This window comes from Saccostrea cucullata, unplaced genomic scaffold (genome assembly GCF_032062105.1).
Source record: "Saccostrea cucullata isolate Sc308-1 unplaced genomic scaffold, CSIRO_AGI_Scuc_v1 ctg7857, whole genome shotgun sequence".
Taxonomy (NCBI): domain Eukaryota; kingdom Metazoa; phylum Mollusca; class Bivalvia; order Ostreida; family Ostreidae; genus Saccostrea; species Saccostrea cuccullata.
This window is the reverse complement of record NW_026927486.1, coordinates 19,560-30,333: the sequence shown is the minus strand read 5'-3', so window position 1 is coordinate 30,333 and position 10,774 is coordinate 19,560. Positions and strand designations below refer to the sequence as shown.

The 10,774-nt window shown below is 35.5% G+C and overlaps 1 protein-coding gene across 1 annotated transcript in view; it reads right to left on the bottom strand.

Annotated features, from left to right (window-relative positions):
* Positions 1 to 321: 321 nt before the first annotated feature.
* Positions 322 to 10,774, bottom strand: part of LOC134274639 (uncharacterized) — a gene marked incomplete at both ends in the record, with an annotated part of 29,381 nt that continues 18,928 nt past the window's right edge. The window contains 10 exons of the mRNA XM_062756912.1: positions 322 to 445; positions 614 to 679; positions 793 to 863; positions 962 to 1,164; positions 1,375 to 1,452; positions 1,598 to 1,741; positions 2,960 to 3,200; positions 3,489 to 3,670; positions 3,911 to 4,034; positions 5,517 to 5,727. Of these exons, the coding sequence (XP_062612896.1) occupies positions 322 to 445; positions 614 to 679; positions 793 to 863; positions 962 to 1,164; positions 1,375 to 1,452; positions 1,598 to 1,741; positions 2,960 to 3,200; positions 3,489 to 3,670; positions 3,911 to 4,034; positions 5,517 to 5,727 (1,444 nt within the window). The remainder of the gene's footprint in view (positions 446 to 613; positions 680 to 792; positions 864 to 961; positions 1,165 to 1,374; positions 1,453 to 1,597; positions 1,742 to 2,959; positions 3,201 to 3,488; positions 3,671 to 3,910; positions 4,035 to 5,516; positions 5,728 to 10,774) is intronic.

Below are 10,774 nucleotides of genomic sequence, written 5' to 3'. Positions count from 1 at the left end.
TTGAGAAAAGATTTTTAAATATGCCACTTAATTTTCACTATTTCCAAATTATCTCCCCTTGAAAGAGGGCATGGCCCTTCATTTGAACAAACTTCAATCCCCTTTACTCAAGGATGCTTTGTGGCAAGTTTGGTTGAAATTGGCCTAGTGGTTCTTGAGAAGAAGTCGAAAATGTGAAAAGTTTACAGATGGATGGACGGACAGACGACAGACAAAATGTGATCAGAAAACTCACTTGAGCTTACAGCTCACGTGAGCTAAAAAGTAAACATTTCTGGAGAGAATTCCTTCCAATTTGAAGTTCTTAACTAAGTGACTTACTAGGATTATCATCCATGGTATAGTGGGCTGATAATGTGTACTTGTTATAATCTCTCTCCATTCCTACTTTCTGCCAGAATTTGTTGACATCTGCATCTGGTATCTGGACATTATATATCCTTATCTGTAATTCATTAAGCAAAGGGATATACTATAAATTTTTTTTAAATTTAAAACATTAAATTGCTTTAAAGTCAATATGCCCCTGGAAAAATTTTACAACCTTTCAGAAAGTTAAAAAGTAAACATAAAAATATAAATGCCTAGCTATCTGAGGATGTTTTTTACTTACATCATCGAGTATTCCGGTTAAATAATTACTTCCATCAAATCCTATGTACAATACCAAGTCTGTGGCCTACAAATGTAGAAACATGGAATGAATACTATACCAAAAGTTACTGTACAAGTTATCAAGTGATAACACTTTTTCACACTGGAATCATTAATTTTTTCAAAAGAAAATTTTACCCAAGAAATTTCTTCAAGGCCTGTAGATTCAACTTCTTTGGTTCCATTGACAAAAAGAGCTAGAGTAGCAGCTGTAAAAGAAAATTTATAAATTTTATTTAAATTTTGTGCACATTTTTTTTCATATATAAAATAATTCCTGGCACTGTTAGTAGAGTCATTTCCCAACCTTGTGCATTGTATCTCATCAACACATGATTATATCTGTTGTCTGTGAGGGAAGTTGTTCCAGTCACACTGGAAGTCTTGACCTGGCTTTTGAAAACCCCTCCCTCCACATAGAGACAGAGGTCACTTCCGTTTGTACAGAGAATCGGGATCTTGGTGGAGGGGTATCCTGTGGGAAGGTTCACCCACGCTTCCATTGTAAAACTGAAAGTAAAACATTTCAAACTTATATCTTTGTTCCTAAAAAAAAAAGTTTCAATGCTAAACGATTGGTGGCTCTTACATACATGTACTCAGCCTAGAATATGTTAACTGATGATTTTATTTTCAAAATGTTAATTAGTAAATTTAATTTATGTTTCATATTTTTCATAAATGTGGGTTTTTAAAATAAATTTCCAGATATACTTTTACCTTTTCTCTATTCTCAGTCCACTCATATTCCCAATAATGCCACATGTAGACCCATCCAAAGATAAAGCCTTGTTGGTTCTGTAAGATAACATAATACCCACTATAAAATATTTCAGGTCTAACAGTCAATCCAAGTAACAAATTTGCAACATCAAAATCCTATTCCTTCATATACATTTTACAATTTTATATGATTGTCCGTCTAGTTGTTTTTATAACTGACCTGTCTTTACATTCGTATCTCATGTCTGACCAGATGACCCCAGTCTGGTTGTAAGAGAACACCCCAATCCTTCCTCCGGGAATGGACACGTCATACAGGGTACCTGAATCAGCGATCATGGTGTCCCCCTCCTTCACATACAGTCTGTGGGACAAAAATCAGATTCATTACAGAGAAACACCTTAAAATTATTGCATGCATACTTATAAACAAACCATTATAAATATCTGTAACAATTTTTATTCACTTACTTAAAATTGTGTTGTGCATAAAGGACTGTGTATTAATATATTCAACTTATACAGTAAAACTCAGTTATAATCAGGACCTATGAAATTACTTTACTATATCCTAATTCTTTACATTCATATAAGAAATTCATTAAATTTATACAAGATAACCACAGTAGAAAAGGTGTGCAAGATAACTTCGCTTTATCTGTGAATGGTCATAACCTACAAATGTACACAAAATGTTCAGTGCAATAAACTAAACATGTTATCTACACTTCCCCTTTGAGTTGTAATTAAGATGAACATGTCTCCACAGTGCTATGTAATATTCCTGGGTGGAGTGATAGCCAAAAATAAACCCTATGTAGCCATAGCACTCGTCACTCTGGGCATATGTAGTAACTGAGTATTCCATGTGATCAAAGTAACGATTGCCTATAACAAATATGGCAAGAAAATATTGACTAATCTGTTAGCTGAATGAGGTATAATTTCTTGAGGCCCAATTCAAATTTTCCATCCATATTTTGATAATTCAGTAAAGATGCACACATTTCTCAATAATTTTTTTAAAATTTTACAAAACCATTTTATTTATAGTGTTGCTGAACTTCAAAAAATTAATTTTGAATAGCACAAAACTTCTTTCCTCTGAACATGTATAACAAGATAACCACGTAAGAAGAAAATGGTCAAGTAAGTGTGTAACCTGAGTTTCCCCTTGATATCAGTATGTTGTAATGGTCCTTGACCTATAACTTGTTCTACACTTCTCTCCATCTAAGTGTCCTCTGGTGGAGTGTAGGGTCCTAATGTTCAAAACATGTTTTTTTTTCCACAATAGTCAAAGTCCTTGGCAGTATGACTTCTTTCATGTTTGATCAATATAACTCTGATATAGCGCATTAGCATAATTCTGTCCTATGTTGTTAGTGGTTTGCATAACCTACAAATGTACACAAAATTCCAAGTTTGAAGACTTAGTTTTAAAATGTTTTTTCTATTTGACTTTGAACAAAACAGTGCACTACATCTTGTATTTAATATAAAGATTGAAGTCCTAATATTAAATACACACCTATATAAGCAGCTGGTTTAATTTAATCTTAGGGGCCTAAAATTTGGATACTCTGAGTTGCCTAAAACACACGTCTCCCTTGTTTCCCTCACTATATGTCCATATATGTTTCCAAATGTATGATATGCCATAACAGGTGCTTTCTCTGAGGTCAAGGATGGGTTAAGGTCAATAGAAAAGTAGTCTGTGAAGTTTATAGAGCTGATGTCCTTGTTATGGGGACAGACATCAAGGTTGTTTATAACACCATCCTGGTCAAGGTCACTTTCACAAACATCACCAACTCTGTTTCCTGTTCACAGAAAATACGTAAAATACTCTCTTCAAGGTGCTCTTACCTTATGAATTCAAATAAATTTTCTTTACAACAAAGCACATGACAAGCTCTTTTAAAATTCATTGTTAAGCTTCACTGCCCTTTTTATATTAAATCTATATTTTTTATAACAAAATTCAAAATGATGTGATCAAATGCCGTTTTGTTTCAAGATGAAGCATCACAGTTGTGTCACAAAGATATATTAAAAGCTATAGATACAATATCAACATCTGAAATAAATGTCCAAAGTTTCACAATTACCATTGGCATCAGCTTGATCAGCATTGGAGACATACACACAGTTGTCCACTGCATTGAGGACTCCATCATTGTCGATGTCCGAGTCACAGAAATCTCCGGTCCCGTCCCCATCAGTGTCGGTCTGCTGGGAGTTTGGAACTTCTGGACAGTTATCCTTAAAGTCTGGTACACCATCACCATCTCTGTAAAGAATAGGATTTATTTAACTGATAATATTGGTAAGTTGTTACTGTAATGTATGAATGTAACTGCATTTCACTATATGCATTGCAAATTCCTTTAAAATACATTCATAAAACTGTTTCCAACATATTTGTAATGTAATAAAATTAATGTATATATGAGGAAAGTAATGTTTGCTTTTTGAAGAGCTATGTCTGTTCAGAGTTCAAAATATGATGTTAGTAGGTGGTATAACTTACTTGTCTTGTCCATCACAACTGTCCCCCACACCATTAAAGTTGGAGTCTGTCTGGGCGGCGTTACTGACTTGTGGACAGTTATCACACTCATCTCCTACACCATCTCCGTCTGTGTCTGTCTGGACTACAAAAGTCAACTCCATACTGAATACATGACACTACTGGACTAGTAATATGTACGGTACCTACCAATATGTCCTTATCAATGATGTATAGTTCATTAATATGCCATAGGAAGTTTACAGCAAGTTTACATAAGGATAACACCTTTTTTCAATATTGCATTGCAAGTGAATTTCAATGTCAAAAAGTAGTAAATCTAATGAATGATCATACTTGGTTAGACAAGCCATTACCAATATAGGAGGGTCATCTTGTCACCAAACTGATATATAGACTATTCAATTATTTACATTTAACTTAACTTCATAATAAATTGCACTGCATTACCCATATTTAAAAGACAAAAGAAACTAGTGCTAATTGTAACGGGGACCGTTACAGATGTTCCCCAAACGCTCCCCAACTCCATTTTGGTGCCATATTCCCTGTAAGCTTCACTAAATAAGAAAATCTCTATGCATTTGAGACTTTAATAACATTTACCCTGAAGTGAACCAAGTGCATTCAAATTCTAGCATTGCACGCGTGCACATGTGAATGCATGTGCGTAATTACCATCTATTACGCAATCTATATATTTTATTATACTTAATATTAAAGTATTTAATCCAAAAGTATTAAAAATACGCTCATTCGAGTGTTGTTTTTTTTTATTTTTTCATTTCACGTGCACGCACGTGCATACATGAGCATGGTGACCATTCTTTCTTGTAGAAGTCCATTACATCTATCTATGTTCTAAATCCCATCCCGTTTGGTTGAAAACCAAGGGAGTTATAGCTGTTTAAAGTTTCAGCCAATCAGACTGCAGCGCACGTATACGCACATGTATGCATGTGCATAGTGACAATACCTTCTTGTAGAAGTCCATTATATCTATCTATGTTCCAAATCCTATCCTGTTTGGTTGAAAACCAAGGGAGTTATAGCTATTTAAAGTTTAAGCCAATCAGATTGCAGCGCACGTGGATGCACGTGTTTTCATGATAATTGACCTAAATCATTATGTAGGATATTTTAATACATGCCTATGTTCAAAATTTCAAAGGATTTCGTCAAAAAACAAGAAAGATATTCAGACTTTAGTTGCAGCCAATCAGAGCAATGCGCACGTGCATGCGCGTGAGATCTTGCTATTTTGACCATGTCATATTGTCTATGGTACTAATATATCCTTATATTATGAGTTTCAAAGCATTCATTAAAAATGTAGAAAGTTACATCAATATCAATTAAATCGGTCATTTCACGTGTTGCACGTGCACGCTCTTGCAAGCACGTGCGCGCAAAATGACCTTGATTCCGCAAATCTACATAACATGTCAACTGACCCTAAAAAGGTTTTACCTACATCGGATGAACAGTTTACAAGATCACTCGCGGACAAAAAAGTACCCAGGAAGAAGAAGAAAAATAATAATAATAAAAAACAGAGTAAAAACAATATGTTCCCCAACTTCGTTTGGGGAACATAAATATTTACCAGTGGTTGCCACAAGTGGACAGAGGTCGACGCTGTCCAGGAATCCATCGCCGTCCTTATCATTGTCCGTATGACACACGTCCCCCACTCCGTCCCCATTAACGTCCGACTGGTCAGCATTAGCGACGTTAGGACAGTTGTCACAGCGGTCACCAACACCATCAGAGTCGGTATCATTCTGGTCGTAATTGGCCACATACAGGCAATTATCCTAAAAGAAGTCAAAATGGAACATTGTAATTAAACAAAACAGAGAAAACTGTCAACTTTCATTTGTGTGTGGTACATACTGGTGAGTTTCAATATCATGGCAATTTTTTTACTCACATCCATTTCCTTCATCGAACCACTTATAATAGTGAATTTTTGTAGAATGTTTCCCTCATTGCATAAGATACTAATCTTACATGTCAAACTGCAGAGATCGCAAATAAAGCAAATAACTACATGCATATGTATGTGAACTAGTTTTTTGGTAGTTCAACAAAATTCTTGAATCTATGTAGAGTACTTTTCATAATCTTATTTTCATATTTTTTTTTTCTCAGCTAATCTGACACGAGATCATACCTGACTATTGTAGATGACATCATACCTGAATAACATAGACAACATCATGCCTGACTACCAAAGATGACATCATACCTGACTACTGTAAATCACTTTTTATTCGCGAGAACTTTATTTTCACCTTATCACGCGAGACGATATGTTCGCAAAAATATCTTTCTCTCGTATAATAGATTTCCTTAGGATTATGTAGAGCAATTACCACAATTCATGAAAATTTTGTCTCGTTAATAAAGAATCAATGACTATTTCACGAAAATAAGGTGTTGCGAAAATTAGGTGATCTACAGTATCATAGATCTATGACATCATACCTGACTATCATAGATCTATGACATCATACCTGACTATCATAGATCTATGACATCATAACTGACTATCGTAGATGACATCATAGCTGACTATCGTAGATGACATCATACCTGACTACTGTAGACGACACCATACCTGACTACTGAAGATGTCACCGTACCTGCTGACTATTGTAGATGACATCATACCTGACTACTGTAGATGACACCATACCTGACTACTGAAGATGACACCATACCTGACTATTGTAGATGACATCATAACTGACTATCGTAGATGACATCATACCTGACTACTGTAGATGACACCATATCTGACTACTGAAGATGACATCATACCTGACTATCGTAGATGACATCATACCTGACTACTGTAGATGACACCATACCTGACTATTGTAGATGACATCATACCTGACTATCATACCTGACCATTGTAGATCTATGACATCATACCTGACTATCGTAGATGACATCATTGTCGTCATCATCATCACAAGCGTCTCCCACACCATCTGTGTCGGTATCCTCCTGGCCACTATTGGGATCTGAGGGGCAATTGTCCTGAAGAATATAAAATGTTCAAGTAGACAATAGGGTTTCATCAAGATTATTTTAAAATACATCTTGTACCTATTCATATTACTTGTTCCAATTCAGTGTCAATATCATGATTCCAAATGTAAAATGTGTAGTTTAATTTTCACTTAAATTTTCAGCTATTATATACTGTATAGATACAAAGAACTATATGCGGTATATTGCATATATTTGCCCCCACAAAAGTCAAATTTTGAAAACTTCCTGAAATGTGCTGAATTCAATAAATTGTATGAGAAATATAAATTAACAAAAAATATTATAGTGTCAAAGCAGTGTATTCACAATTTTTGTTTTTATGACGTCACAAACTAGTCCGATTTTATATCCTTTTTCAGAAAGAGGACAAAATGGACAAAATTTCAACAATTTTAGCTTTTAAATTTATAGAGCGCAAGTTTGTTCAGGAATAATATTGACATATTTCATTGATATTATCATTCCACACATTATATCAAAATATTGATCCTGAACACACATGCGCTCGGTGACTTTTACTCAAGATATCGACGAAATATATACATTTTTCTGTAAAATTCATAAAAAAAACCTGAAATTTACGTCATGTTTGTGACGTCATTACGTACATATGGCATCATAACTTATGAAAATATTCAGTACTTTGAAGTCAGCAGATACTCCCCTGTTTAAGAACTTAATTGAATATATCTCCATCAAAGTTTGATTTGGGGGGCAAATATTGGTTATTACCGCATAAAGTTCTTTAATTGTTCCAATTACACGGCAAGAAATCTTGAGTGTATGAGGGTGTTTGTGTGTACACATTGAATTCCCTGGGGGTTTTTTTACAATCAATATATTGATGTTATCATCTAGGCTGATATGATTTTTTTGTTGCTTAATTTACAACACATAAAATATCCTGTTTACTACATTTTTTTCATTAAAATGTGGGAAGTTGAACGAATTCAATCAGAGTGTTCCTTACTGAGTTACAGCTGGCTTCTGAGCAGGGTAGACCTAATGTAGGGACTCCGTCTTGATCTGGGTCATCTCCACACAGGTAACCATTACCTGCCCAGCCATTGTTACACTTAATGAAGAAAAAAAATATATCTCATCAATAAACCTTACAAAAATGTACAAAAAATTTCTGCAGTACATATGTTTGCTATGCAATATTTTTTTTCAATCTACATGCCTTGACAAAATTTAATGCAACAACTTGGAATAAAAAAAATTCTTGTTCTTAACCTCCCCCTCTTCCATGTACAATATTATCTACATACACAAGTACCGATATTAAGCTTTCATGCCTTAATGACTAATAAATTAAAGTCCTTCTTACCACACACTTGTACTCCTGAGGTCCTGTGTAGTAGCAGGTGGCGTTGGCATCACAGGTGTGTTTACCTGAGAGACAGTAGTCAGCTAACTCACACCCAGTCAGAGTATTACCTACATACCCCTCCTTACAGAAGCCACAACTGTAACTACCCTGAAATTTGATTGATTAAACATAAAAAAATTATTTCTCCTTATAACAAAAAGATAAGAAGTCAGGTACAGAGAAATTGATGACCTTTTTTCTAGAAATAAAATATCTTGTATCTAGTCATAACACAATATTTGAAATCTCTCTCATGCTTCATTCCCACCAGCTCTTTTTCCAATTAATTCAGATGTTTCTTTCACTAAATGCATTCTAGCTGATTTCCACTTATTCAAACTTACTTGTGTATTAGTACAGTAAGCATTGGGATCACATCCTCCATTGTTAGATAGGCACTCATTGACATCGGAGCAGGTCTGGTACTGTGTAGGATCTAACACATTGTTATACAGCTGGAAGGTCCTCCTACTTATATTAAAAGAAAGCCCATCCTCGTAGGTACCGACGTACCCCAGGGGACAGGCTAGACACTGGAACCCTGGCTCCGTGTTTCTACAGCGCTGCATAAAACAGGGGGGTGGGGATAAAGTGGTACACTGTAAAAGGAAACGTCAAATAGATTAGAATATCAATATACCAATTACTGTAGATCACCAAATTCTTGCAACACCTTATTTATGTGAAAAAGCTATTTTGTAATTATAAGCGAGACAAGATTTACATGAACTGTGGTTATTGGCATATAAAGTCCAAATTGTTATAAATAGAAGTGAGAATAAAATTTTCACAAGCAGACAGACCTGTGAAATTATGCATAATAAAGTTCCTGTCATAGAAAGTGATTTATAGTATTAAATAAGGCCTCTTTTTAATCAAAATGTAAGTTAAATACATATTTAGGTAAATACTTACTTTAGAAGTAGAAAGGTCATTAAACTTTTTAACAGATTAAATTATTAAAGAAATGTACCTCATCACATCTATACGTTACTCCGTTCCCTGAATACCCCGTGGGACACGACAGACACCCATGACTACCATCCATATTGTAGCAGAGATCAGGGTGGTAACACAGGGTGGTGCTGGCCAGACAGGGACACTGGGTGGTGGAGCCACACGAGTTACACCCACTGCCATCAGAGGCGGCGTACGTCCCGCCTCGCACGGGTCACAGCGGTCCTTACTGGCGGAGCTGTAGTAACCGGCGGGGCAGTCTTAGGTGCTCCTTGTCCCACCTCATCCTGGCGTTTACCAGGGGAACACATGGTACAGAACTCTGGAAGGGAAGATCAAAATTGACAATTTATGTAATGACAAGTCACACATTCAAGTAATTATTATACCTCTTTGCTTTTTATTTGACCCTCTGTTTAGTTAATAATCGTAACACTAAACATAACCTTACACAGTAATAAACCAGAATAATCAGAAATGAGTATTCTACTCACTGACATTCCCATCAGAGTAAGTTCCCTTTTCACACTGGTATAGTTTTCCTCCTCTACAGGCGTAGCCTAGCTCACACTGAGTACAGGAGGTAGGGCAGTAAGTGTCATTACAGGTCACATAGTGGAAATCTGGACATGGTGAGGCATACCCATCCTTACATATCTGTTTATACCAAAATTTTTAACATCATTATGTCTATCATACACTTGAAAGTCTGCATTTTCAACTTCATAATAACATTAATCTTTCTGCATGAAAAGTTGTTTTATTAGGAAAATTAACCTCCAAGATCCTATCCTAATAAAAGAACTTGAGTAACTGAAGTTAGGCAGCCTCTCTTTTTTAATGAAAACCCTGAAATAAATTTCTGGTATATTTTGCAAGTTAAAAGCTAACTTACCCAGCCTTCTGGACATGTGGTACAGGATGCTGCTGCTCCAAAACTGTGCTCCGTGGAGAGCGGCCACATGTGGAACCAAGACTGGGGGGTCACAGCGACCACAGGGCTTGATGGTGGAGTCCCCCTCACAGTACCAGGGAGGATAAACATTTCTGACAGGTCGTACGATCTGACACGCATATTCAGCACAAATCATGTTGAATACTGTAAGTCGTTTTAATTACACAATGTTAAGATTTCACATAGACAACATCATCGTTTTAATATCACGTTGCAAGATTTTACATCATATAAGAATTAAAACACTTTTTATTCACGATGGTTTTAATTTCGTGGAAAACTGGATAAATCGCAAACATAGACGATATGTTCGCAAAATTTGCCAATCTACAGTATTTTCATTTCATTGGACTTGACATGTTGTACATGTATGATGTACAAGAAATGGCAATTACCACAATTGACACTGTAAATTTTTTATCTTGTAAAGAATCAATGACTATTTCAATAATAAGGTGTTTACAGTACTGATACTTGGCAAAAGATCTATGACATTAAATTCCAGTCTGAGACT